A 27,718-nucleotide genomic window follows, 5' to 3' on the forward strand; every position below is an offset into this window, starting at 1 on the left:
GCCCTGAGCGGTAAGGGAAGGCCTGTTGTTCCTGGCAGTAGAAGCCAGAGACTTGCAGCTCTTGGCGGTCAGATTGGAGGCTTATTGCTCTGTACTTTGCCACCCATGGCCTCTCACCCAGCAACCACTTTAGCCCATTCCCAAAGCAGTGAGCCACTGCTCAGCCACACCAGCTCCCACCCGAACAGGCAGCAGGTGTAGGGCCCTGTCACGGTGACTGCCGCCACTGGCACCACCCCTGTTCAGATGCCACCCCTCCATCCCCTTCCAGTCCTCCCTGGTAAGCACCAAGAGCCGAAGGAGGCAGACTAGACCAAGGCCGCCCTGGGTGGTGTCTGCTCGCCGCAGTTAGCTCCTGCTGTCCTGGTCAAAGGCGACGCAGTAGAAACCCAGTCCCTGGCGTTGTGGGCTTTCTTGGCTGGCGTTTCTCTTGACACAGTAAGTTTTTATAATTTCTTAGACTAGTTTAGGTTGATACAAGCATACATAGTAAGTGGTTTTCTTTTTCTGGGCTGTCAGCAGCTAAGAACCAGGAAGGTTCACCTGCCCTGAGTGACCCCAAATAACTTGATCCCAAAAATCTCTGATGGGGATTATGAGGTTGTCATCAGTTTTCTTGCAAAAAAAAGTAGAAATTAAAGAAGCTCAAATAACAGGATGATGGGCGGTAGGACAACTAGGTGGTCAGTTCTTTTGAAAAGGGCCACCTCAGAGAGGCCTTCGGCTTCCGCTTCAGAGGGGGGTGGCGCCCTGGTGGGCAGCGGGCTCACGGCGTGAAGCTCCCGAACCAGGCCCGGGAGCCAGCCGGGAGCCGGCGCAGGGAGCCGCCAACCCCGCTTATATAGCCAGCAGGGGCGTGGCGAAGGTGCCTGCGCCAATCACAGCGTGGGCCCCATGCAAACGATGACTGTTTGCACCAATCACAAGCTTTCCCCTCTGACCCTGGTGCGATGGCTGTCTGACACGTCAGGCTACAACAGGGCCCTCAGCAGCGGGTAGGTGGCTGCTGGTTGGCTTCCTCCGGGTGTCCTGGAGTCTTCCCAGCCGCTGGCTGGTATGCGGGCAGCCCAGCCTGCTCTTGGCTGACAGTGCCCTGCTCCAGGCTGCCGGGGCAGGGAGGGTTGGGGGCGGGGCGGGGCGGGGCGGGGCCAGCCGTGGGCAGAGGGCGGGGCAAGGAGGGGCGGGCACGGGCGGGGGCGGGGCAAGGAGGGGCGGGCACGGGCGGGGGCGGGGCGGGGCGGGGCACGGGTCGGGCGGGGCCGGGGCACAGGCGGGCACGGGCGGGGGTGGGGCACAGGCGGGCACGGGCGGGGGCGGGGCGGGGGCACAGGCGGGCACGGGCGGGGGCGGGGCGGGGGCACAGGCGGGCACGGGCGGGGCACAGGCGGGCACAGGCGGGCACAGGCGGGGGCGGGGCGGGGGCGGGGCAAGGCGGGCACGGGCGGGGGCGGGGCGGGGGCACAGGCGGGCACGGGCGGGGGCGGGGCACGGGCACGGGCACGGGCGGGGGCGGGGCACAGGCGGGCACGGGCGGGGGCGGGGCGGGGGCACAGGCGGGCACGGGCGGGGGCGGGGCGGGGGCACAGGCGGGCACGGGCGGGGGCGGGGGCGGGGCAAGGCGGGCACGGGCGGGGGCGGGGGCGGGGCAAGGCGGGCACGGGCGGGGGCGGGGGCGGGGCAAGGCGGGCACGGGCGGGGGCGGGGGCGGGGCAAGGCGGGCACGGGCGGGGGCGGGGGCGGGGCAAGGCGGGCACGGGCGGGGGGCGGGGCACAGGCGGGTACGGGCGGGGGCGGGGCAAGGCGGGCACGGGCGGGGGCGGGGCGGGGGCACAGGCGGGCACGGGCGGGGGCGGGGCGGGGGCACAGGCGGGCACGGGCGGGGGCACAGGCGGGCACGGGCGGGGGCGGGGCGGGGCACAGACGGGCGGGGGCGGGGCGGGGGCGGGGCACAGGCGGGCACAGGCGGGGGCGGGGGCACAGGCGGGCACGGGCGGGGGCGGTGCGGGGGCACAGGCGGGCACGGGCGGGGGCGGGGCGGGGGCACAGGCGGGGCGGGGGCGGGGCACAGGCGGGCACGGGCGGGGGCGGGGCACGGGCGGGGGCGGGGCGGGGGCGGGGCGGGGGCGGGGCACGGGCGGGGGCGGGGCGGGGGCACAGGCGGGCACAGGCGGGCACGGGCGGGGCACAGGCGGGCACAGGCGGGTACGGGCGGGGGCACAGGCGGGGCGGGGGCGGGGCACAGGCGGGCACGGGCGGGGGCGGGGCACAGGCGGGCACGGGCGGGGGCGGGGCACGGGCGGGGGCGGGGGCGGGGCGGGGGCACAGGCGGGGCGGGGGCGGGGCACAGGCGGGCACGGGCGGGGACGGGGCACAGGCGGGCACGGGCGGGGGCGGGGCACGGGCGGGGGCGGGGGCGGGGCGGGGGCACAGGCGGGGCGGGGCGGGGGCACAGGCGGGCACGGGCGGGGGCGGGGCACGGGCGGGGGCGGGGCGGGGGCACAGGCGGGCACAGGCGGGTACGGGCGGGGGCACAGGCGGGGCGGGGGCGGGGCACAGGCGGGCACGGGCGGGGGCGGGGCACAGGCGGGCACAGGCGGGTACGGGCGGGGGCACAGGCGGGGCGGGGGCGGGGCACAGGCGGGCACGGGCGGGGGCGGGGCGGGGGCACAGGCGGGTACGGGCGGGGCATAGGCGGGTACGGGCGGGGGCACAGGCGGGCACGGGCGGGGCACAGGCGGGCACGGGCGGGGGCCTGTGGCGGGCGGTGGGGCGGGGCATAGGCGGGGCCTGGGGCGGGGCACGGGCGGGGGCACGGGCGGGGCGGGGCCGGGGCACAGGCGGGGGCCTGTGGCGGGCGGTGGGGCGGGGCATAGGCGGGGCCTGGGGCGGGGCCGGGGTGGGCACGGGCGGCATGGGCGGGGCACCTACAGGCTCTAACCTCCTTCAGGGAGCCAATACCCTAGCTTATTTACAGGGAGGACAGCCACCCCGCCCAGCGCTGCCCATCAGGACAGCCACCCCGCCCAGCGCTGCCCATCAGGAGGACAGCCACCCCGCCCAGCGCTGGCCATCAGGAGGACAGCCACCCCGCCCAGCGCTGCCCATCAGGACAGCCACCCCGCCCAGCGCTGCCCATCAGGACAGCCACCCCGCCCAGCGCTGCCCATCAGGAGGACAGCCACCCCGCCCAGCGCTGGCCATCAGGAGGACAGCCACCAGGCCAGCGCTGTCCATCAGGAGGACAGCCACCCCGCCCAGTGCTGTCCATCAGGAGGACAGCCACCAGGCCAGCACTGTCCATCAGGAGGACAGCCACCCCGCCCAGCGCTGGCCATCAGGAGGACAGCCACCCCGCCCAGCGCTGCCCATCAGGAGGACAGCCACCCCGCCCAGCGCTGTCCATCAGGAGGACAGCCACCCCGCCCAGCGCTGGCCATCAGGAGGACAGCCACCCCGCACAGCGCTGGCCATCAGGAGGACAGCCACCCCGCCCAGCGCTGCCCATCAGGAGGACAGCCACCCCGCCCAGCGCTGTCCATCAGGAGGACAGCCACCAGGCCAGCACTGTCCATCAGGAGGACAGCCACCCTGCCCAGCGCTGTCCATCAGGAGGACAGCCACCCCGCCCAGCGCTGTCCATAGTGAGGAAGAGTGCTCTCTAAACCATGCAACTGACCACTGTGGCTCCGAGGCCCTCCTGAGGCCAGCCATGGTGTGGACTGTGGCACCGCCGTGGGAGACCCCCAGCCAGGCCTGCCTCACTTCCCCCTGTCGGAGCAGGAAGCCCTCTCTGTAGAGACTGAGGGGTCCTGCCGTGGACCCTGGGAGGGAGGTCCAGGGAAGGACGGGTGGGCTGATGCTGAACGAAGGCCCCCACTCCCCTCCTGCCCTCTGCCCAGCCAGAGGAATGCTCTCTACTCCCCACTCCCTTGTTAGGAGCGCTGGCCCTCCCCTCCAGTCCCCAGGACACCAGATCAATCACCAGGCTCACTCCAGAAGGTGCTGGCAGCCATCAACAGATGGGGTGACGGAGAGAGACGAGGTGAGGAGAGGTATAAGGGCCATGCACACACGTCACCCTCAGAAGGGCCTTGTGTGGTGCGTGACCCCACAGGGCGGCAAGCGGCCTCCCCGGAGCAGACGTCTTTGCAGGCACTGTTTTTGGTACATGGATAACTGGAGATCTTTGGTCCTGATGCTCTAAAAACGGACACCGCCCGAGAGATCAGAGAGAGCTCTGTGTATGGAGAGAGAGGCAATTTTCAAAGCGTAAGAGCATCTGGATTTAACAATAAAATTCACCAGAAATATTAAAAGGAAAAAACACAAAGGAACTCTTCCAGAAACCAGAACCAAACGATAAGGGAGGAGGGAGCACAGAGCTGGATCAGAGGGACGGGAGCCTGCTGCCGGGCCCTGCTCTGGTCCCTACATGCTCCCCTTGGGAAAGAGGCCAGAGCAAGGCCTCTGGGGAGGGCAGCATGGGGCACCGTGAGCTGGGGCCTGCGGTGCCCCGGGGCTGACAGCAGGCAGGCCGATGGGGGAATGGAACGGCAGCCATCAGCCTTGGGAAAGCAGGTGCTCACCAGCTCAGCAGGGAGTGAAAGCCCACAGCAACTGTGCGGTGCCAGGATTTAGGTCTAGCTGTCCTGGGAAAGTGGACAGGGGGAGTGAGGTGGGTTGAGAGAGGGAAGTAGAAGGAAGTGGCCTTCAGTTCCCGCTCTTGATGTGGGCCGTTGGGTGTTTTTGATCTGTGTTGTACATGGGAAATAAGTGTGCAAGACTAAGTGTCATTCCACAGACCACCTGCCTGGGGAAGGAAGGGGCGGTGGGCCGGGGAGGCTGCAGAGACACTGGGCAGCCGAGGGTGTGCACAGCTGCTGGGACACAGGGTGGCCAGCACCCCGCGGAACTAGAGGCACCGCCGGGAAGTCACAGCCTGACTCCAACCCACCTTGCGGAGCCATCTCAGGGGCTGCACTGGAGAGGAGGAGCTTCACACGTCGGCTCACCTCCGTGGGGAGGGCGGATGTTAGGCCGGGTACAAGCTGTGAGGAGGAGAAGGACAGGAAGCATGCAGCTGGAAGGGGCAATTCCTGGACTTCCCCAGATAACATCACACCACTGTTCAGGGTCATGGGCTGAGCACCGGTGTGGTGAGGCACCACAACCAGGGTACACGTCCCCTGGGGCCCGCAGCAAGGGTGGCACTATTTCACTAACAGCCGTGCCGAACTACTGGACTTTTAAAGTCATGGATGGGGCTGGGTAGGTGGCTCAGTGGTAGAGCGCGTGCCTCGCATGCATCAGGCCCTGGGCTCGATGCCTCAGCACCACATAAGCAGAAAAAGCCAGAAGTGGCACTGTGGCTCAAGTGGTAGAGCGCTTGCCTTAAGCTGAAGAGCTGAGGGACAACACCCAGGCCCAGAGTTCAGGCCCCACGCCCAACAAAAACAAAAAAGTTAAGCCATGGGTGTTCATAATTTAGGTTGAGTTGCAGAAAAACACATAAAAGGGTGACTGCCAGGCCCGGTGTCAACACAGGTGCTGCAGTGGCATGAGGGATGGAGTCGGCAGAGCCTCGTCCATCACACACAGACCAGACAGGCCAAGGCTGGGGAGAATGGAAGAAAGCAACACAACCCACCATGTTCTGAGGACTGAACTAGGGCTTCTCTGCTTGCTAGGTGTGTGTTCTATGCCTTGAGCCATGTTCCAGTCTTTCTGTCTGTTCCACTTCACCTGGCTTTTTTCGGTTGTGGTTTTGAGTTGGTGTGGGGATTTGAACTCAATGCATGACACTCTTCGTCTGCTTTCTCACACATGGTGAGCACTCTACCACCTGGACTATGCTTATAGTCCAGGAATTCTTACTGGTTAATTGGAGACAGAGTCAGACTTTTTTTCCCCTGGGGCCTCTCTGTGCTCAAGGCTAGTGCTCTACCACTTGAGCCACAGTGCCATTTCCGGCATTTTCTGCTTATATGGTACTGAGGAATTGAACCCATGGCTCCGTGCATGTTAGAAAAGCACTCTAGGGGCTGGGAAGGTGGCTCAGTGGTAGAGCGCTTGCCTTGCATGCATGAGGCCCTGGGTTCGATTCCTCAGCACCACATAAGCAGAAAAAAAAAAAAAGCCAGAAATGGTGCTGTGGCTCAAGTGGTAGAATGCTAGCCTTGAGCTGAAGAGCTGAGGGACAGTGCCCAGGCTGAGTTCAGGGCCCACGACCGGTCCAAAAAAAAAAAAAAAAAATCTTTAAAAAAGCCGGGCGCTGGTGGCTCACGCCTATAATCCTAGCTACTCAGGAGGCTGAGATCTGAGGATCGCGGTTCAAAGCCAGCCCGGGCAGGAGAGACCTTGAGACTCCTATCTCCAATAAACACCAGAAAACCGGAAGTGGCGCTGTAGCTCAAGTGGTAGAGCGCTCGCCTTGAGCTGAAGAGCTGAGGGACAGCGCCCAGGCCCAGAGTTCAAGCCCCACGACCAACAAAAAAAAAAAGGAAAGCACTCTATTACTAAGCCACATTCCCAGCCCCCATCTTGTGTTTTAAGACTGCTCACTACATTTTGGGCTGGCCTTGACCAAAATCCTCCTATCTCTGACTCTTCCCAATATTCTTACTTCCTAACGCTCTTGAAAATTGATTCTGAAAACCACATTGACCTCTAACATATGCACTTTCCTAAATCCTGTGATGGAAAACGGGAGCAACATAAAAAACAAAACCAAAGGAGGAAAACATGAACAAGTTAGGAAAAGAGCCTCAGGACACAGTCCTTCATCAGACATGCACAAGCTTTGTACAAGAAAAGAAGCGCTTAACCCAGCTCTGCGCAAGGCTGGGATCAGCAAGACTGTAGTTTGAGCTCAGCCTGGGCCACAAGTTAGATTAAGATCCATCTTAAATAACAAGCTGGCTGTGGTGCCCGATCGCTGTCCACCCAGCCATGAAGGTCAGCTGGACAGTGGTCCAGCCTGGCTTGGGGAAATGCTCAAGGCCCCAGCCAAAACGTAGCTAAAGCAAAAAGGGCTATGTCTGTGTCTCAAGCGGCGGAGCACCTGCCTAGAGAGCTTCAGGCCCTGAATTCAACCACCGTGAAATAAATTAGCAACAACACTTGAGGTGGCAGAAATGACATGTGCAACGTCTGTACCAAGAGAAAGCTGGATGTGCAGACATACGGAGAGGGTGGGCGTGGGCAGGGCGCACCCCTCCCCCCCACAGAGAAGGTGGGCGTGGGCAGGGCGCACCCCTCCCCCCCACAGAGAAGGTGGGCGAGGGCAGGGCGCACCCCTCCCCCCCACAGAGAAGGTGGGAGAGGGCAGGGCGCACGTCTCCCCCCCACAGAGAAGGTGGGCGTGGGCAGGGCGCACGTCTCCCCCCCACAGAGAAGGTGGGAGAGGGCAGGGCGCACGTCTCCCCCCCACAGAGAAGGTGGGAGAGGGCAGGGCGCACACCTCCCCCCACAGAGAAGGTGGGCGTGGGCAGGGCGCACACCTGTCACCCCCCCCACAGAGAAGGTGGGCGTGGGCAGGGCGCACGCCTGTCACCCCCCACAGAGAAGGTGGGCGTGGGCAGGGCGCACACCTCCCCACCACAGAGAAGGTGGGAGAGGGCAGGGCGCACACCTCCCCCCACAGAGAAGGTGGGCGTGGGCAGGGCGCACACCTGTCACCCCCCCCACAGAGAAGGTGGGCGTGGGCAGGGCGCACGCCTGTCACCCCCCACAGAGAAGGTGGGCGTGGGCAGGGCGTACACCTCCCCCCCACAGAGGTGGGAGTGGGCAGGGCGCACCCCTCCCCCCCACAGAGAAGGTGGGCGTGGGCAGGGCGCACGCCTCCCCCCCACAGAGAAGGTGGGAGAGGGCAGGGCGCACGCCTCCCCCCCACAGAGAAGGTGGGAGAGGGCAGGGCGCACACCTCCCCCCCACAGAGAAGGTGGGCGTGGGCAGGGCGCACACCTCCCCCCCACAGAGAAGGTGGGCGTGGGCAGGGCGCACACCTGTCACCCCCCCACAGAGAAGATGGGAGAGGGCAGGGCGCACGCCTCCCCCCCCACAGAGAAGGTGGGCGTGGGCAGGGCGCACACCTGTCACCCCCCCCACAGAGAAGGTGGGAGAGGGCAGGGCGCACGCCTCCCCCCCACAGAGAAGGTGGGAGAGGGCAGGGCGCACACCTCCCCCCACAGAGAAGGTGGGCGTGGGCAGGGCGCACGCCTCCCCCCCACAGAGAAGGTGGGCGTGGGCAGGGCGCACGCCTCCCCCCCACAGAGAAGGTGGGCGTGGGCAGGGCGCACGCCTCCCCCCCACAGAGAAGGTGGGCGTGGGCAGGGCGCACGCCTCCCCCCCACAGAGAAGGTGGGAGAGGGCAGGGCGCACGTCTCCCCCACAGAGAAGGTGGGAGAGGGCAGGGCGCACACCTCCCCCCACAGAGAAGGTGGGAGAGGGCAGGGCGCACACCTCCCCCCCACAGAGAAGGTGGGAGAGGGCAGGGCGCACGTCTCCCCCCCACAGAGAAGGTGGGCGTGGGGAGGGCGCACACCTCCCCCCACAGAGAAGGTGGGCGTGGGCAGGGCGCACGCCTCCCCCCCACAGAGAAGGTGGGCGTGGGCAGGGCGCACGCCTCCCCCCCACAGAGAAGGTGGGCGTGGGCAGGGCGCACCCCTCCCCCCACAGAGAAGGTGGGCGTGGGCAGGGCGCACCCCTCCCCCCACAGAGAAGGTGGGCGTGGGCAGGGCGCACCCCTCCCCCCACAGAGAAGGTGGGCGTGGGCAGGGCGCACCCCTCCCCCCACAGAGAAGGTGGGCGTGGGCAGGGCGCACACCTCCCCCCCACAGAGAAGGTGGGCGTGGGCAGGGCGCAGCTTTCCCCCCACAGAGAAGGTGGGCGTGGGCAGGGCGCAGCCTTTCCCCCCCACAGAGAAGGTGGGCGTGGGCAGGGCGCCCCCCCCTCTTCTCCTCCCCCCTCTTCTCCTCCTCCCCCTCTTACCCGCCCCTCCCCCCCCCCCCCCCCCCCCCCCGGCAGAGGCAGGCGAGGGTTCCGTGTCTGGGCTCCCCGGTGAGATCCTTAACACCACACCCACAGCAGTCCCGGCTCGGCCGGCTCCAACCCCGCCGTCCAGGCTAGGACCGAGGCCGCGAGGGGCCTTTGCGGGGGCTGGCCTCGGGCGCGCCGTCGGGGGCCGACCCCGGCCCTGGCCGCTGGTCTGGGCCGCGGGTCGGGAGGTTCGTCTCCCGGGGACACCGTCCGTTCCGAAGGAGCTGGCTGCCGGCCGCGTCTGGGGGCGTGCCGCGATGCACCGTGCCGCCGGACGGACGGACGGACGGACGGCTCCGACGGCGGCGGCCGCGCGGCGGGAGGAGGCGGAGCGAGGCCCCGGCTGGGCCCGGCAGAGGCGCAGCTCCAGGCCCGGGCCGTCAGCCGGGGTTTCTCGGCCCTGCCCGGGCTGGGCGTTTCCATCTCTGCAGGACAGGGCTCAGCCCGCACGCTCTGCGCCAGGGCCGCGGGGCGGGGCGGGGCGGGGCCGGGCGGCAGAGGGCGGGGGCGGCGGAGGGCGGGGCGGCAGGGGGCGGGGGCGGGGCGGGGCGGCGGAGGGCGGGGCGGCAGAGGGCGGGGCGGCGGGGCGGGGCGGGGCGGGGCGGCGGGGCGGGGCGGGGCGGCGGGGCGGGGCGGGGCGGCGGAGGGCGGGGCGGCGGGGCGGGGCGGCGGGGCGGGGCGGCGGAGGGCGGCGGCGGGGCGGGGCGGGGCGGGGCGGCGGAGGGCGGGGCGGGGAAGGGGCGGCGGAGGGCGGGGCGGCGGGGCGGGGCGGGGCGGCGGGGCGGGGCGGGGCGGGGCGGCGGAGGGCGGGGCGGGGCGGCGGAGGGCGGGGCGGGGCGGCGGGGCGGGGCGGGGCGGCGGAGGGCGGGGCGGGGCGGCGGGGCGGGGCGGGGCGGCGGAGGGCGGGGCGGGGCGGGGCGGCGGAGGGCGGGGGCGGGGCGGCGGAGGGCGGCGGAGGGCGGCGGCGGGGCGGCGGAGGGCGGGGCGGGGCGGCGGAGGGCGGGGCGGGGCGGCGGGGCGGGGCGGCGGAGGGCGGGGCGGGGCGGGGCGGCGGAGGGCGGGGGCGGGGCGGCAGAGGGCGGGGCGGGGCGGGGCGGCGGAGGGCGGGGCGGGGCGGCGCGGCGGAGGGAGGGGCGGGGCGGGGCGGCGGAGGGCGGGGGCGGGGCGGCGGGGGGCGGCTGAGGGGCGGGGCGGCGGGGGGCGGCGGAGGGCGGGGCGGGGCGGCGGAGGGCGGGGCGGGGCGGCGGAGGGCGGAGCGGCGGAGGGCGGGGGCGGGGCGGCGGGGGCGGGGCGGCGGAGGGCGGCAGAGGGCGGGGCGGGGCGGGGCGGCGGAGGGCGGGGCGGGGCGGCGCGGCGGAGGGAGGGGCGGGGCGGGGCGGCGGAGGGCGGGGGCGGGGCGGCGGGGGGCGGCTGAGGGGCGGGGCGGCGGGGGGCGGCGGAGGGCGGGGCGGGGCGGCGGAGGGCGGGGCGGGGCGGCGGAGGGCGGAGCGGCGGAGGGCGGGGGCGGGGCGGCGGAGGGCGGAGCGGCGGAGGGCGGGGGCGGGGCGGCGGGGGCGGGGCGGCGGAGGGTGGCGGAGGGCGGGGCGGGGGCGGAGCGGCGGAGGGCGGCGGGGGGCGGGGCGGCGGAGGGCGGGGCGGCGGAGGGCGGGGTCGGGGCGGCGGAGGACGGGTTGGCGGGGGCGGGTCTCTGGGCAAGGGGCGGGTCGCAGGGAGGCTGGGGGGGCGAGTCTCAGGGAGCCTGGGGGCGGGCCTCTGGTTGGCAGACAGGGCGGGAGTCGGTCCTCTGGTTGGCGGACAGGGCGGGAGTCGGGCCTCTGGTTGGCGGGCAGGGCGGGAGTCGGGCCTCTGGTTGGCGGGCAGGGCGGGGGGCGGGCCTCTGGTTGGCGGGCAGGGCGGGGGGCGGGCCTCTGGTTGGCGGGCAGGGCGGGGGGCGGGCCTCTGGGCGGGTTCGCGCCTCTGGTTGGCGGGCAGGGCGGGAGTCGGGCCTCTGGTTGGCGGGCAGGGCGGGGGGCGGGCCTCTGGGCGCGGGGCGGCCTGGCCGCGGCTCCACCCCGGTCGCCCTTCCCTTAGAAGGCAAAGCGCGGCGACCCGTCGGCGGCGGCGTCCTGCGCGGGCACCCCCCCCCCCCCCCCCCCCCGCTGCTGACCCCCGGGCGCGCGGGCCGGGACCCCGCTCCGGGCTTGGGTTTGATTGGGGGCGGCGGGGCGGCGCGGGCGCAGCCCCTGAAGCCAGAGACCCGAGCTCCGCCCGGCCCCGGCGCGACATGCGGCGGGAGAGGTGAGCGGGCGGCGCCGCGGGGTCGGGGCGGCCGCGGGGACGGGGAGGCCGCGGGGTCGGGGAGGCCGCGGGGACGGGGGGGGGCCGCGGGGACGGGGGGGGGCCGCGGGGTCGGGGAGGCCGCGGGGACGGGGAGGCCGCGGGGTCGGGGAGGCCGCGGGGACGGGGAGGCCGCGGGGACGGGGGGGGGGCCGCGGGGGTCCGGGGATCTGCGGGTCTGGCGGTATGGGGATCTGGCGGTCCGGGTCTGATGGGGTCCGGGGGTCTGCAGAGTCTGGGGGTCTGGGAGTCTGCGGGGTCTCGGGGGTCCGGGAGTCTGCAGGATTCGGGGGTCTGCGGAGTCCGGGGGTCCGGGAGTTTGCGGGGTCTGACGGGGTCCGGGGGTCTGGGGGTCCGGGAGTCTGCGGGATTCGGGGATCTTCGGGGTCTGCGGGATTCGATGGTCCGGGGGTCTGCGGCGTCTAGTTCGGAGCAGGCCGGGGATGTCCGCGGAAGCCGGGAGGATTCGACACCGATTTACGAGGCTCGGGCACAGAGCCAGGGTCTGGCGGGGACGGCCGGACCGGGCCACACGGGCGGGGAGGGCGGCGGGGAGGCCGCGCCCGTGACCCCTCTCGCGCCCCCCCCTCCCCCTTCCCGCGGCCCCGGGCTCCGCCCGCTGAGCGCTCCCGCCCGCAGGTGCCGCGCCGCCCGCCCGCGTGCCCGCCATGGAGGTGCTGAGGCGCTCCTCGGTTTTCGCGGCGGAGATCATGGATGCCTTTGACAGATCGCCCACCGACAAGGAGCTGGTGGCCCAGGCCAAGGCGCTGGGCCGGGAGTTCGTGCACGCGCGGCTTCTGCGTGCAGGCCTTGCCTGGAGCGCGCCCGAGCGCGCGGCCCCGGCCCCGGGCGGCCGCCTGGCCGAGGTGTGCGCGGTGCTGCTGCGCCTGGGTGAGTGCGCCCGCCCCGCCCCGCCCCTCGGGCCCCGCCCCGCGGAGAGGCCCCGCCCAGGCCCCTACCCATAACCCCCGGGCGGCCACCTGGCCGAGGTGTGCGGTGGCCGAGGTGTGCGCGGTGCTGCTGCGCCTGGGTGAGTGCGCCCGCCCCTCGGGGCCCGCCCCTCGGGCCCACGCCCCGCCCCTCGGGCCCACGCCCGCCCCGCCCCGCAAGGCCTCGCTTGGAGCGGGCCGGCCCCGCTCCACCCCGGCCCCGCTCCACCCCGGCCCCGCTCCACCCCGGCCCCGCTCCAGGGCGGAGGGTGGAGCGGGGCTCCGCCCGCGGCCGGCCGCCCGTGGCCCTCTCGCCCGCCTCTGGCTGCCCGCACAGGCTCCCGGAGCCCGGGCGGCCGCCCGCGTCCCATCAGACACAGCGCAGGGGCCTGGGAAGGGCCGCGCTAGCCTCTGGGTGACCCTTGCCGACCGCAGTCCCATGTTTGTTTTGGAAAACGGGCCTTTCAGCTGCCCTCTCCCCAGGGCCTGCGACCCCGAGAGATTGGGGCATTTCCGGGGTCACAGCTCAGCGCCCCCACTGCCTCAGGGGACCCCTCGCCCGGCCAGACTGGGAAGGAGGTCTGAGGGAGGGGCCTGTGCTGACCCTCTGCTCTGTGTGGCCCCGCACCAGCATGCCATGCTGGTCCCAGAAACGGCTGTGTCCGCCTGGCCTGCCCGAGAGGGGCCTGAGTCCCATCCATGGGACTCTTACGGCCGCCTGAGCGTGGGGTGGGAGGCTAAGGGAGCAGGGCCAGGCTCTGTGAGACCCGGCTGCTCTGGAGGTGATGCCCTCAGAACCAGGGCTCAGGCCGGGAGAAAGTCCTGCTTGATGGTGGCCTGCTGTCAGGCCCAGCTAGCCTTTCCCCTCAGACCTGCCTGCCTCCCCCCCCAGGACTCTGTCACAGGCTTGGGGAACAGGCACAAACCTTGCATTGGGGCTGGGCAGGCAGGGCCTAGACCGCAGCCCTGCCATACAGTGAAGGGACCCCAGGAGACAGCTCAGACCTTAGGAGTTCTTGTTCATGTCCACTCGCTGGATTCTGTGTCTTAGGGTAAGTCTCTTCGTAGTGTGGTGCTGTGACCCCTGACCTTCCCCCAGCCCTGCAGGCTGCCACAAGCAGGAAGCAGCCCACCTCTGTACCACGTCCTGCCCCCCAAACCAGCCCCCAGGGTCTGTGTTTGGAAACAGACAAGCCATCCTGAGAATTCCCACGCATCCCCATCCCTGGGACAGCCCTGCTTCTGCTCTCCTTCTAGGCCTTAGTTAATTAGATGGGGCGGTCAGCTCTAGACGTGACTGGGAGCCCTTACCAGTGGCCCGTCCAGCATGCAGCATGTCACTGTGTGCTTTGGCTGAGCTGGGGACTCCCAGTCTGTGGCAGTGTGGAGCTCCAGGCACCATCTTTCCACTGCTTCGCACGCGCGCGCACACACACGCTCCAGGCACTATCTTTCCACTGCTTTGCACACACACACACACACACACACACCCTGGTGGTGGCGGTGGGTGGTGCTGATGGCCTGGCGCTGTGGATCAGCATCTACAGGTTGTTTGCTGAACCATCACCAGATGATGGTGGGGTCTATGCCAGGCTGTCCCTGTGTGGCAGCCCGGGGCCTCCCCACTGGAGCATGGGTCTGGAGGCCTGTGTAGGGGCTCCCTTCCCTGCCCTTTGCCAGGCTGGGCTCTGCCTGAGCAGCTTGGCTGGCTCCTGAGAGTCATCAGCAGGCAGGGCCCACTCCCCCCTGCAGGATTCCTGCTCCCCGGGGGAGGGAGGGCTTGGGGCAGCACCACAGCCTGGGACTGGGAGTGCCCACAGCACTTGTCTGGTCCTGCCCCAGGGCCTGTGAAGTAAGTCAGCTGGGAGTGGGCGTGGCTCAGTGGGGGGCGTGGCTCGGGGGTGGGTTAGGAGTGGCCTGGGGTGACCGTGGGGGGCACAGGTGGGCCCTGAGCCCTGTGTGTCCCCACAGGTGACGAGCTGGAGCAGATCCGGCCCAGTGTGTACCGTAATGTGGCCCGCCAGCTGCACCTCTCCCTGCAGTCGGAGCCCGTGGTGACGGATGCGTTCCTGGCTGTGGCCAGCCACATCTTCTCTGCAGGTAGGATGGGTCTGCTGCCAGGACGCCCGGGGAGGGCCAGCATGTGTGGGTGAGGGTGGCCTTGCCGAGAAGACCAAGCCCCATGGGGTCCTGGAGCCGCCTGGACCCACAGCCTGTTGTGAGCTGTGCCGCACTCCTACAGTGGTGCCTGTGGTGAGCCAGGGCCTAGGCACAGGCCCGTCTGGCCCTCGGGTCCAGCACCGGCCCTCGGGTCCAGCACCGCCCCTCGGGTCCAGCACCGCCCCTCGGGTCCAGCACCGGCCCTCGGGTCCAGCACCGGCCAGGCCGTGGTGCTCCTCAGGGTGTGAGTGACACCAGGGCGGCCTGGCTTCTCACCGTGCGGTGCTGGGGGCAGTGGGGAGCGTCCAGGAGTGCGTTCTGAGCAGCGGGGTGAGGGCTCACCAGCTGTGCGCAAGCCCCTGTGGATGTGTTCCAAGGCAGCTGGGAGCTGACCTGGGCCCTTCTGTGGCCTCCTTGCCCTTCCCTCAAGGCCAGCCCTACCTGTTCTCCTTGTACTCAGAGCCAGGCTCACCAGGTGCTGAGGGGCGCTCCCCCAGCCTGTCCTCAGAGCCCGCTGGACACCTCCTGTCCACTGTCTTGTCCTCAGACCCCGCTGGACACCTCCTGTCCACTGTCTTGTCCTCAGAGCCCGCTGGACACCTGTCTATTGTCTTGTCCTCAGAGCCTGCTGGACACCTCCTGTCCACTGTCTTGTCCTCAGACCCCGCTGGACACCTGTCTATTGTCTTGTCCTCAGAGCCTGCTGGACATCTCCTGTCCACTGTCTTGTCCTCAGACCCCGCTGGACACCTCCTGTCCACTGTCTTGTCCTCAGAGCCTGCTGGACATCTCCTGTCCACTGTTCTGTCCTCAGCAGCCCACTGGGCTGCTCCACGTGTGTCCCATGTGCCTGCCCCGGGCTTGCTGGGAGGGAAGTCCTGGCCAGGCCGGGAGCCGAGGAGAACAGGGTCAGCCATTGTAACCCCGTGGGGTGTGAGGGCGGGATTCTGGGGGCAGAGGGCCTGTGGGCCGCAGGGCGTGGGCACGTGGCAGGGGCTGTGTCCACGGTGGTCCAGGGCTGCACCGGGAGCTGGTGGGTGAGCTCCAGCCCCTGGAGCGTGTTGGAGGATGCAGCCAGTGAGGCTCAGGGCAGGGCTGGGAACCGGGCCGGCGTCGTGGACTGAGGGGCGCCCTCCGGAGGTGTATCTGTGGCTGCGCGTGGCCACCTATGGATCTGACTGCAGCCCGTGAGCAGGCCTGTTTGTGAGCCACCAGCCAGATTCACAAGAAACACGTCCTTCTGAGCCCAGCTCTGGCCTGGTGGCTTCTGGAGCTGGGAGGTGGGTTAGGCCCTGGTGTCGTGTGAGCAGGGAGGGAAGCCCCTTGCTGCCCACCCACCCTTGCCCAGCGCTGGACTGGGAGGCAGCCAGGGCACTGGCTCTGGGTCCCCTGAGGGAGGATGGGGTGGGCTTCCGAGTGAGTGGAGGTGTCGGCCCGGGGAGCCCCGGACCATGTGCAGGGGGGTGGGGTTCTTGGGCCAGCAAGGGTGTTTGGGTTGTCTGCGCCTTGTGGCCATTATGAGCAAGTCCGTGGTCTGATTTGTGTGTTTGCGAGAGGTCACGCAGGCTGGGGTTCTGTCCTCTTTACCAGCGTTACTTGCTAGTCTAGTGTCCTTGGAGGCCTGCTGTGGGGCATGCGTTCCCCCTCGGGCACCTCCCAGCTGTCCCCCAGCAATGCTGAGTTACCTGAACCCCACATGGGTTTATGTGGCCAGTGACCGTCTGCATCTCAGGTTGCCTTCTGGAAAGGATGGTGAGGAGGAGATGTTACCTTCCCTCGCCCCCCAGCCTTGGGCTTGAACTCAGGGCCCAGGTGCTGTCCTGAGCCTTTTTGTGTTCAAGGCTAGCGCTCTACCACTTGAGTCGTAGCACCACTTCTAGATTTTTTGGAGTAGTTTATTGGAAATAGAGCCTCACTGACTTTTCTGCCGGGGCTGGCTTTGAACTGTGATCCTCAGCTCTCAGCCTCCCGAGTAGCTAGGATGACAGGCGTGAGCCACCGCGCCTAGCTAGGATGTGTTATTTGAGCTTCTCTTTCCTTGCGTTTTCCTTTGCCAGTAGGTTTGAACTCAGGTCCTCACCTGTGCTCATGCAGATGCTCTGCCGCTTGAGCCAGGCCTCCCACCCCTCGGTAGCCTGGGCTGTCTTCACTCTTGATGTCTTCCTGATCTGTCTCTACTAATGAGGTTTCAGGGTGCACCACCACCACTTGTAATCTTTTTTTTTTTTTGGGTCCGGTCGTGGGGCCTGAACTCTGGGCCTGGGCGCTGTCCCTCAGCTCTTCAGCTCAAGGCTAGTGCTCTACCACTTGAGCCACAGCGCCACTTCCGGCTTTTTTCTTTCTGCTTATGTGGTGCTGAGGAATTGACCCCAGGGCCTCAGGCATGCAAGGCGAGCGCTCTACCACGGAGCCACCTTCCCAGCCCTGTCATCTTTTTCACACTCCCCCTCCTCCTCGCAGTGCAGGGCTTGGACCTGGGGCCTGTGAGTGCTAGGCAGGTAATCTACGCAGAGCCACACCCTCGGCCCTCCTCAGCCTCTGTGTTGTTCACAGTCTGGGTCTGGAGAGGTTTATTTTTCTCAGTGATTTATCCACTCTCTTGGGGAAACATGTCCTGACTTCAGGCATTCCTCCCACATCGTTTCCATCCATCTGCCCTTTCCCGGAGGTGTCTGCATCTTGGTTCTGGCCCCATGTGAGCGGTCTGGGGCAGGCACCCCTGAGGCCTCATCTGTATAAGGAGCAGAGGCAGACCCGGTCCTGTCCGCTGGCAGCACGATTTAGACAACAGTGCACTGCGAAGTTGCCGGTGTCGTCAGCCTCGGCGCAGACCGCCACCGCCCCTGCCCTGCGGCCACATCCTCCATCCTCCACACAACCAGGCTCAGGCAGGCATGCACTGGAGCCGGCCCCCATGACCGCCCGAGGGGTTCCCTGAACACCTGCCTGGGAGGACGGCCAGGCTCCTCTTCGGGCGGCACCTGGGCTTCGTGCTGCCGGCCCAGGGGGGCGGAAGGGGCGACCTGTGCTCCTGCTGACGGGCAGTGGTCTCTCCCCACAGGCATCACCTGGGGGAAGGTGGTCTCTCTGTACGCCGTGGCGGCTGGTCTGGCGGTGGATTGCGTGCGGCAGGCCCAACCTGCCCTGGTTCACGCCCTGGTGGACTGCCTGGGGGAGTTTGTGCGCAAGACACTGGCAACCTGGCTCCGGCGGCGCGGAGGATGGGTGAGCCGTGTGTGTGTGTGTGTGTGTGTGTGTGTGTGTGTGTGTGTGTGTGTGTGGTGTGGAGGATGGGTGAGCCCTGTGTGTGTGTGTGGGGGGTATGGAGGATGGGTGAGCCCTGTGTGTGTGTGTGTGTGTGCATGTGTGTGTGCATGTGTGTGTGTGGTATGGAGGATGGGTGAGCCCTGTGCGTGTGTGTGTGTGCATGTGTGTGTGTGTGTGTGTGGTATGGAGGATGGGTGAGCCCTGTGTGTGTGTGTGTGCATGTGTGTGTGTGTGTGTGGTGTGGAGGATGGGTGAGCTCTGTGTGTGTGTGTGTGTGTGTGCATGTGTGTGTGGTGTGGAGGATGGGTGAGCTCTGTGTTTGTGTGTGTGTGTGGTGTGGAGGATGGGTGAGTCCTCTGTGTGTGTGTGTGTGTGTGTGTGTGTGTGTGTGTGTGGTGTGGAGGATGAGTGAGCCCTGTGTGTGTGTGTGTGTGTGTGTGACGTGGAGGATGGGTGAGCCCTCTGTGTGTGTGTGTGTGTGTGTGTGTGTGTGGTGTGGAGGATGGGTGAGTCCTCTGTGTGTGTGTGTGTGTGTGTGTGGTGTGGAGGATGGGTGAGCCCTCTGTGTGTGTGTGTGTGTGTGTGTGTGTGTGTGTGGTGTGGAGGATAGGTGAGCCCTGTGTGTGTGTGTGTGTGTGACGTGGAGGATGGGTGAGTCCTCTGTGTGTGTGTGTGTGTGTGTGTGATGTGGAGGATGGGTGAGCCCTCTGTGTGTGTGTGTGTGTGATGTGGAGGATGGGTGAGCCCTCTGTGTGTGTGTGTGTGATGTGGAGGATGGGTGAGCCCTCTGTGTGTGTGTGTGTGTGTGTGTGTGTGTGAGAGATGTGGAGGATGGGTGAGCTCTGTGTGTGTGTGTGTGTGTGTGTGTGTGTGAGATGTGGAGGATGGGTGAGCCCTCTGTGTGTGTGTGTGTGTGTGTGTGTGTGTGTGTGGTGTGGAGGATGGGTGAGCCCTCTGTGTGTGTGTGTGTGTGTGATGTGGAGGATGGGTGAGCTCTGTGTGTGTGTGGTGTGGAGGATGGGTGAGCTCTGTGTTTGTGTGTGTGTGTGTGTGTGTGTGTGTGTGTGTGGTGTGGAGGATGGGTGAGCCCTGTGTGTGTGTGTGTGTGTGTGACGTGGAGGATGGGTGAGCCCTCTGTGTGTGTGTGTGTGTGTGTGTGTGGTGTGGAGGATGGGTGAGTCCTCTGTGTGTGTGTGTGTGTGTGTGTGTGTGTGTGGTGTGGAGGATGGGTGAGCCCTCTGTGTGTGTGTGTGTGATGTGGAGGATGGGTGAGCCCTCTGTGTGTGTGTGTGTGTGTGTGTGTGGTATGGAGGATGGGTGAGCCCTCTTGTGTGTGTGTGTGTGTGTGTGTGTGTGTGTGTGTGGTGTGGAGGATGGGTGAGCCCTCTGTGTGTGTGTGTGTGTGTGTGTGTGGTGTGGAGGATGGGTGAGCCCTCTGTGTGTGTGTGTGTGTGTGTGTGTGTGTGTGTGGTGTGGAGGATGGGTGAGCCCTGTGTGTGTGTGTGTGTGTGTGTGTGTGTGACGTGGAGGATGGGTGAGCCCTGGGGCGGGGGGGGGGGCCCACCAGCGTGTGGTGCAGGAGGTGGAGCATGGAAGGAGAGGACATGGGAGGGACGGCAGAAGTGCAGGTGGCAGGCAGGGCCTCAGAGCTGCAGCACCCCCAATCCTCTGCTCCTGGACCCCGGCAGGGGCCCCCAGAATACGCTGTCCCAGAGTGTGCCTGGTTGCAAGAGGGCACCGTGGCCTTGGCCCGGGGTAGGCCGGACTCAGGCCCACTGCAGGCCAGGGGCTATCTCAGTACTGTGCACAGCAACGTTACCATCCTTCTCAGCCTAGTCCTGCCCACCCCAGAGGAGGGGAGGCCAGCGGGGTGGGGGTCAGGCTGGCCCTTCGACCCCATGCGCGGCTGACACGTGACCCATGACCGCCTGGTGCCCCTCCCTCATCCCACACGTGACCCATGACCGCCTGGCGCCCCTCTGTCCCCACACGTGACCCATGACCACCTGGATGGCCAAACTGTAGGTATGCCCAGGCTCTGGGGTGGAGGCTGCTCTCCTTAGTGTGGGCAGTGATGGGCAGGGACAATGTGGGCCCCTGTGAGGGACATTGGGTTTGAGAATTCCTGGGGTCAGGGCCCTCTGAGACCCTGGTGGCCATCCCTGCCGCCCCCTCCCCTGCGGAGCCGGCCGTGCCGCCGGGTGAGATGGGTGGCCATCAGAGCCCAAGCCAGGGGACACTCGAGCAGGAATAGGCAGAAACGAGCAGCCAAGGAGTGGATAATTCCAGAAGGGACCTAAGACATCCTAGGGCTCCTTGGTTTTCTAGAAAAGCCAGTCTCTCATTTCACAAAGAAAGATCTGCAGCCGGGTGTGTCCTTCCCGGAAGCTGTGGTGTGTGCCTGCCCCTCTCCACACCGGAGCCTCTCCCTGTCCAGCGAACTAGGTTCCCTGCTGGAACTTCAGTCAGAGGGGACTCCACCACAGGCATTCCAGAGCGAGGCTGCCGGGCTGGGGCCTGGCTGCCTGACTGTCCTCTTCCTCGCAGACTGACGTCCTCAAGTGTGTGGTCAGCGCGGACCCTGGCCTTCGTTCCCACTGGTTTGTGGCGGCACTCTGTAGTTTTGGCCGCTTCCTGAAGGCTGCCTTCTTCCTGCTGCTGCCAGAGAGATGAGCTGCCCGTCTGGTCAGGGCCACAGCCTGGACTGCTGCCGCAGGATGGGAGGTAACCGCACCTGAGCCCAGTTGCTCTGCAGACCCAGCCTCTGGGGCGGGGAGAGGCGTTCTCATGCTACCTGTGGCTCTTCTGGAATCTGCCAGAAAGCCAGGGCCAGTTCCAGGCCCCAGAGGAAGGGACCTGGCAAGACCACACTCTTACCTGCTGCCCCAGGCCCCAGTCTGGGAAGGGACCGTCTCAGGACATGGGCTGGCCTCGATCCTTGAGGCTAGCAGGCCCTGTGCATTTCATTTGCAGGGGACCGTGCCTGACCAAAGCAGGAGCCGTGGTTTACGGGCTTGTGTGCTGGGAGCAGCCTGAGGGGCTCGGTGGCGGGGAACCGGGGCACGCAGCACGGAACAGCATGTCTGACGAAGAGTGCGGGAGGGCTGGATCCCAGTAAAACCTCACCCGTGAAGGCAGATGGGGCCTCGGCTCCTGCTATCCTTGTGCCTGTTCTTATGCGACCCCCACAGATGTGTCCACCCAGACCTCTGGAGAGTTCAGATCTGAGCAAGTCCAGCCCCAGAGATGCACTATGTCTGAGCCACCCTGCAGCCGCCCTGTGGCCCCCTCGGCGCTCACCAGCGGCGTGCGGGAAGGCGCTCAGGTGCACACAGGCTGCGCCTGCCCTCTCTCTGGGCACCCACGTGGCTGGGCCCAGCCCAGCAGCTGGCTCTCCAGTTGGCCCTGCAGAACGCCACTCAAGCTGAACTAGCAGGCTGAGAGCCCCCTTTTAGACTGGGTCACTGTGAGTAGTCTTCCTAGGGAACGAGGAGGCGCAGTCTATCTGAGAATAATGGAGGAAAGGTTTCTGGGCGTCCATGTAGACTGGTTAGACTGAAAGTTTCTGCTGCCTTTTTCCAACAGCAGAAACTTGTGATAGCCCAGGGTCAGATGTGGCAATAGACATGCAGAAGCTCCAGGTCCCATGGCCCGGGAACACCGGGAGCCCCATGAAACCGCACTCACTGTGCAAAATGGGGAAACAAGATAAGTGTGGGCACTCAAATTCCCATCTTAAAAACCCTCAAAATCACGCCTATCCCAGAGACGCAGTGCGTGTCGGCTGCGGTGTGCCGCCGGCCCGAGGCCGTTAGAGCAGCCTCCCAGATGCCCCTGGCATTGCTCAGGGGGGTTGCCACGCAGCACTGAGCTACTGGGCCCCCACCTCACAAGACCACTGCCCCACACTGCAGCTGAGGGCCATCCCCAACCACCGCCCCACACTGCAGCTGAGAGCCATCCCCCACCACAGGCCCACACTGCAGCTGAGGGCCATCCCCCACCACCGCCCCACACTGCAGCTGAGGGCCATCCCCCACCACAGGCCCACACTGCAGCTGAGGGTCATCCCCCACCACAGGCCCACACTGCAGCTGAGGGCCATCCCCAACCACCGCCCCACACTGCAGCTGAGGGCCATCCCCCACCACAGGCCCACACTGCAGCTGAGGGCCATCCCCAACCACCGCCCCACACTGCAGCTGAGGACCATCCCCAACCACCGCCCCACACTGCAGCTGAGGGCCATCCCCCACCACCGCCCCACACTGCAGCTGAGGGCCATCCCCAACCACAGGCCCACACTGCAGCTGAGGGCCATCCCCCACCACCGCCCCACACTGCAGCTGAGGGCCATCCCCCACCACAGGCCCACACTGCAGCTGAGGGCCATCCCCCACCACCGCCCCACACTGCAGCTGAGGGCCATCCCCAACCACAGGCCCACACTGCAGCTGAGGGCCATCCCCAACCACAGGCCCACACTGCAGCTGAGGGCCATCCCCCACCACCGCCCCACACTGCAGCTGAGGACCATCCCCCACCACAGGCCCACACTGCAGCTGAGGGCCATCCCCCACCACCGCCCCACACTGCAGCTGAGGGCCATCCCCAACCACCACCCCACACTGCAGCTGAGGGCCATCCCCCACCACTGCCCCACACTGCAGCTGAGGGCCATCCCCCACCACAGGCCCACACTGCAGCTGAGGGCCATCCCCAACCACCACCCCACACTGCAGCTGAGGGCCATCCCCCACCACTGCCCCACACTGCAGCTGAGGGCCATCCCCAACCACAGGCCCACACTGCAGCTGAGGGCCATCCCCAACCACAGGCCCACACTGCAGCTGAGGGCCATCCCCAACCACAGGCCCAGCTGTCTTCGCTTCTAGAGACCAAGTTCCCCAGGCCCAGAGAGCTGTGTAGCACTTGGGAAGAACTTGGTTTTTGCCACACACCGGTGGCTCACACCTATAATCCTAGCTACTCAGGAGGCTGAGATCTGAGGATTGCGGTTCAAAGCCTGGGCAGGAAAGTCTGTGAGATGTATCTCCAATAAACTACTCAGAAAAAACTGGAAGTGGCGCTGTGGCTCAAGTGGTAGGTATTAGCCTGAGCCTTGAGGCTCAGGGACGGAGCTCAGGCCCTGATTTCAAGTGCCAGGACTGGCCCCCAAAAAAGCACTTTGTTTCCAAATTTACACTGACAAATCCAGGACATGTGCGTGGGAAGAGCGAGGAGGGCACACAGTTGAGGGTGTGCGGACGGCTCAGCAAGTGGAGCCTTCATTTACTGTCGCAGGTGTGTGTGTGGGGGGCTGAGTAGAAACCAGGCCCCGCTGGCTGGAATGGGGGCCACAAGACCTCCAGCCCGAGCAAGCTGGCATCGTGTGCTCTTGGCTTACGGGGGGCACTCAGAGGTGCTCAGCTGGCAGCGCTTGAGGCCTCTGTCCTTCACCGAGGCACGCTCACCTCGAGTGCCACGCCCCGTGGCTCCGGAGCCATGCTCGCTCTCAGGACTGCAGCGCTGCCCGCCTTCGGCGTGCCCTGGGCGGCCCAGCCTTTGCTGGGACTGGAGTCCGGCTGGTGCCCACCCTGCGCTCCCACTAGTGCAAGGCAGGTGTCAGGGCTCCTGAGACCAACAGGCAGAGGCCAGCTTCTCCCCTTGTGCCCTACAGGGTTCACACGTGCCCATGCTGGCACGAGTGCTGGCACACTCACACCAGGAACAAACACCAGCTGCTCAGCTGCCTGGCTGGGCCGGCCCCATCTGCCCGCCACCCGGGGACCAGACCCGCCCTCCGGCCTGCTTCCCCTCTGTACAGCACAGGGCTGAGCCTGATAACTGCTCAGGTCTTCCAGCCTCACCAGCCTCGGGGTGAAGCTAGAGTCCCACAGGACAGGGATTTGTACACAAGGCCCCGGAGCCACCGCAAAGCCAGTCCCGGCCTCAAACCGCCCTCCCTGCCTTAGGGCCCAGCTTCAGCTCCTCCCCTGCCCCCTTTCCCTTCTGCAAAGTCCTGTCTCCTCCCATCAGGCTCCCAGCCCTCGGAAACGTGGGCAGAGGATCCCGAAGGCTGCGCTGTGGCTGCGTGGGGTCGAATTCTGGTGGACCCTTCCAATGCCATCCAAGGCTGTCCAGTGGCCGGCAGATGAAGAAGGGAGCAAGACGTGTGGACAAAGTGGATGCTGGGCTTCAGCTCTTCTTGGAGCAAACTTTGTTCTGTTTCCAGTACAAGAAAGTCATGTTTCAAGATTAAAAACTCAGAAATGGGCCAGATGCTGGTGGCTCACAGGCTGAGATCTGAAGAGTATAGTTCAAAGCCAGCCCAGGCAGGAAAGGCTGTGAAACTCATCTCCAATGAGCCACCAGAAAACGAGGTGGAGCTGTGGCTCAAAGTAGTAGCATGCTAACCTTAAGCACAAAAACTCAGGGATAGTGCCCAAGCCCCGAGTTCAAGCCCCACGACTGACAAAAAAATCCAAAAATTCAAAGGGTCACTATTGTGCCATACCTGAAACCCAAACTACTCAGGAGGCTGAGCGTAAGGATTGTGATTCAAAGCCAGTCCAAGCAGGAGACGCCCATGAGATTACTCTCCAACAAAAAACCACAAGTAGAGTTGTGGCTCCAATGTTAGAGCCCTAGCCTGAGCAAAAAAGTGGAGAGACAGGACCCCGGCCCAAAGTTCAAGCCCCAGTACCAGCTCCAGCAGCCTTGCTCCCCAAACTCATAGCCAGAGGGAAAGCGTGAGGTGCTCCTGCTAGCTTTCTGGCCTGAACTTGAGGTAGCCAACTTAGCCTGTTGGATGTGCGAGCTTCAGAGCGAGTCCCAGCCAGTGAATGCCAAGCAGGGTGGAGCTGCAGTCCTCAGCTCACCCACAGGGCACAGCTTCCAGGTGAAAGGCTGAAGGGGAAGAGACAGAGAGGCTGGGGGTCTCAGGGACCTCGGCGGCAGAGCAAGTCCCTGGGTCTCCTCCCCAGCTCAGGACGAAAGGAGGGAGGGTGGGCAGAAAGAGTCCTGTGCTAGACCTGTGGGCTCCCACACAAACAAGATGGCGCTCAATCCTGTGCTGCCGTGCGAGGACCTGAGCAACCCCGGAGAGTTTCCAGCCCCAGCACAGACCCCGCTTCCACACACGAAGGGTGGCTGGGGATCCAGCCTCACACCATGTGTGAACACTGCCCTGGGCACCATGTTCCTAGTTCTCTTCACCTCCCACAGCTGGGCTGCGGTGCTGGCATGCATGGGGGGGGGGAGGGGAAGGTGGACGCCCTCAGCACACCTGGCTTTCAGCAGCGCTCACCTCCAGGTTTTCAGAGGCCTGTGCCCCAGAGCTCCACCAGAGCAGTGAGAAACCAGAAGCCTCCGCACCCTGCAGCTGCCTTCCCCAGAGCCCTAGAACCCCAGAACCCTCCTCACCCTGAACCCTCCGCACCCTGCTGCTGCCTTCCCCAGAGCCTAGAACCCCAGAACCCTCCCCACCCTGCTGCTGCCTTCCTTCCCCAGAACCTAGAACCCTCTGCACCCTGCTGCTGCCTTCCCGAGAACCCTAGAACCCTCTGTACCCTGCTGCTGCCTTCCCGAGAACCCTAGAACCCTCTGTACCCTGCTGCTGCCGCCTACCCGAGCCTAGAACCTCCCCACCCTGCTGCCTTCCCTAGAACCTCCCCACCCTGCTGCCTTCCCTAGAACCCTAGAACCTCCACTGTTAGCTGGAGCGTCTCCTGACCGCATTACTCATGTCTGTGTGCCAGGTGAGGCTTCTGATGCAGTGGTGTGTTAAGAAAAGGCTTCTGGGTGTGGTGGTAAAGACCTGTAATCCCAGCACACAGGAAGCTGGGGGCGAGAGAATCTCCAACTCAATGATAGCTTACAAAACGGAACTGTCTCAACAAACAAGAAAAAGGCCTTTGTTTTCAGATACATAACAAACTTGTAGGGGCAAATGTCATTACGTCCGAAATTCCTTTGTAAATCCCAGTTAAGAAGTGGGGGAAGCCAGATGGCAGGTATTGGGGTCTTTGGATACTGACCAGTTGATCGGAAGCACAGTACTGGCAAAGCCTGCACTGGAACGTTCTGAACTCTTCACTCTTAAGAGGGACGAGAAGCCGGGTGCCAGCGGCTGGTTCACGCTGGTAACTTGGCTGAGATCAGAGGATTGTGGGTAGAAGCTAGCCTGGACAGGAAAGTCCACACCTTTTGTGGTGGTGTCTGTACTCAGTTGGATGGAAGTCAAGGACCAAGTGCTGTACTTGAGATTTCCTTGCTCAAGGCGAGCGCTCTACCACTTGGAGCCACAGTGCCACTTTTGGTTTTCTGGTGGCTTATTGGTGGCTTTGAACCAAGATCCTCAGATCTCAGCCTCCTGAGTAGCTAGGATTACAGATGTGAGCCACTAGTGCCTGGCCTCCATGAGACTCTTATCTCCAATTAACCACCAAAAGCCAGAGTAGAGCTGTGGTTCAAGTGGTAGAGTGCTAACGTTGAGCAACACAGCTGGGACAGGGCTCAGGCCCTGAGTTCAAGCCCAAGGACCAGTGACCCATGCACACAAACACACACAAAAGAGATGCCACGTTGGTTGTCAAGGTTGGCCTTGAGCTCCAGCCTCATTGTCAGTGGTAGTTAGTGTAAGGTCTGCACAGGGATCCCTCCCTCCATCTTGGCTAAGTTTCCGCCCAGTATCTGTTACCTAGGTAACTGGCAGACCTGGAAGCAGTCACCTTCCCCTCCTGCTAGGTCACATCCTGGGCCACCTGTGGTCACAGGCCTCCCATCTGACCTTAGGAGGGTCCCAGACCCTGAGGTCACATCCAGATCCAGTGTGGCCACACCTCTTCCTGTCCCTGGCCACACCTCTTCCTGTCCCTGGCCTACATATGTCCTGGCCCAGAGGTGAGTCGCCCTCCCCCCCCTTTCCTTTTCAGCCATGCCTCTCCACCATGCATGGTGGGGGCCGCAGTTTGGTAAATAAACTTCTTTTCCTGCCTGAATAGCGTGTGGTGTTCTCTTCATCGGCTACCTAATGAAACCTTCCTACTTAATATACCTTACACTTAGCACTACTGGTATCACCCTGCTCTGCACTGGGCTGCTCTTGGCTGTTTTTTTGCCTTCAACTTGTTGTTTACTCTGATAAGGAATAAGAATTTTACATCTTGTCCAAACTGTAGGCAGCCAAACAAGATGGTTCATGTGTACAATCCTAGCACTCAGGAGGCTAAATCAGCATTTTGAGGGCTAGGCCAATTAAGGCTGCATAGAAAATCCCAGGCTAGCCAGGCGCTGGTGGCTCACGCCTGTAATCCTAGCTACTCAGGAGGCTGAGATCTGAGGATCACGGTTCAAAGCCAGCCCGGGCAGGAGAGACCGTGAGACTCCTATCTCCAATAAACCACCAGAAAACCGGAAGTGGCGCTGTAGCTCAAGTGGTAGAGCGCTCGCCTTGAGCTGAAGAGCTGAGGGACAACGCCCAGGCCCAGAGTTCAAGCCCCACGACCAACCAAAAAAAAAAAAAGAAAATCCCAGGCCAGCCTGGGGTGCAAATGGAGACCTTATTTCAAAAACCAAATAAGCAAAAATCCTCCAACAATTTTTCTTCCTTTTTTCTCTGGTTCTGGGGTTTGAACACTGGGCCTGGGCACTGTCCCGAGCTTCTTTTGCTCAAGGCGAGCACTCTACTACTTGAGCCACAGCACCACTTGTGCCTTTTTCTGACTAGTTTATTGGAGAGAAGAGTCTCACAGATTTTACTGCTCCAGATGGCTTCGAACTGTGATCCTAAAGTATCAGCCTCCTGAGTAGCTAGGATTATAGGTGTGAGCCTCCAGCATCCTGCCCTCCGACAATTACAAACAAACAAACAACATAGCCAGAATGAAGGCCAGCAGTACAGCCCTGTGGAGCAGGTTTCCGTCCAGGGCTGCGGGAGGGGGAGGGGGGGCAGACAAACACAAACAATGTACAGTCTGCACAGAGGTAATATTCAAAACCCTCAGCCA

The 27,718-nt window shown here is 65.3% G+C and overlaps 2 protein-coding genes and 1 pseudogene across 3 annotated transcripts; 2 read left to right on the forward strand and 1 right to left on the reverse strand.

The window, feature by feature from the left end:
* The first annotated feature begins 320 nt into the window (after positions 1-320).
* LOC122125124 lies at positions 321-441 on the forward strand (annotated as a pseudogene).
* Positions 442-9,122: 8,681 nt separating this feature from the next.
* On the reverse strand, positions 9,123-12,022 carry LOC122125119 (basic proline-rich protein-like). Its single transcript, XM_042699680.1, is given in 7 exon segments — positions 9,123-9,379; positions 9,487-9,613; positions 9,615-9,777; positions 9,779-9,978; positions 9,980-10,248; positions 10,251-10,992; positions 11,183-12,022. Coding segments are annotated over 7 exon segments (2,598 nt in total).
* On the forward strand, positions 11,279-20,841 carry Bok (BCL2 family apoptosis regulator BOK). Of its 2 annotated transcripts, XR_006150726.1 has the most exons (6): positions 11,279-11,313; positions 11,992-12,243; positions 14,253-14,381; positions 17,503-17,666; positions 20,256-20,432; positions 20,682-20,841. XR_006150726.1 is itself a non-coding variant. In XM_042699677.1 (5 exons), exons 2-5 carry the CDS (start codon positions 12,021-12,023, stop codon positions 20,379-20,381), a joined length of 642 nt encoding a protein of 213 aa, XP_042555611.1. In that variant the 5' UTR covers positions 11,279-11,313; positions 11,992-12,020; the 3' UTR covers positions 20,382-20,462. The 2 variants fall into 2 exon arrangements, 1 of the variants encoding a protein (XP_042555611.1); XM_042699677.1 differs by lacking the exon at positions 20,682-20,841 and having other exon boundaries at positions 20,256-20,462.
* The last annotated feature ends 6,877 nt before the right edge of the window (positions 20,842-27,718 follow it).

Source organism: Dipodomys spectabilis, unplaced genomic scaffold, assembly GCF_019054845.1.
Source record: "Dipodomys spectabilis isolate Male_0828 unplaced genomic scaffold, ASM1905484v1 ptg000261l, whole genome shotgun sequence".
Lineage (NCBI taxonomy): Eukaryota > Metazoa > Chordata > Mammalia > Rodentia > Heteromyidae > Dipodomys > Dipodomys spectabilis.

Excerpts from the sequence above, each read along its gene's own strand:
- Bok (XM_042699677.1), top strand. The coding sequence starts at position 12,021 with ATGGAGGTGCTGAGGCGCTCCTCGGTTTTCGCGGCGGAGATCATGGAT. Across the intron at positions 12,244-14,252 it reads CGCGGTGCTGCTGCGCCTGG|GTGACGAGCTGGAGCAGATC; the intron begins GTGAGTGCGCCC and ends GTGTCCCCACAG. Across the intron at positions 17,667-20,255 it reads TCCGGCGGCGCGGAGGATGG|ACTGACGTCCTCAAGTGTGT; the intron begins GTGAGCCGTGTG and ends TCTTCCTCGCAG.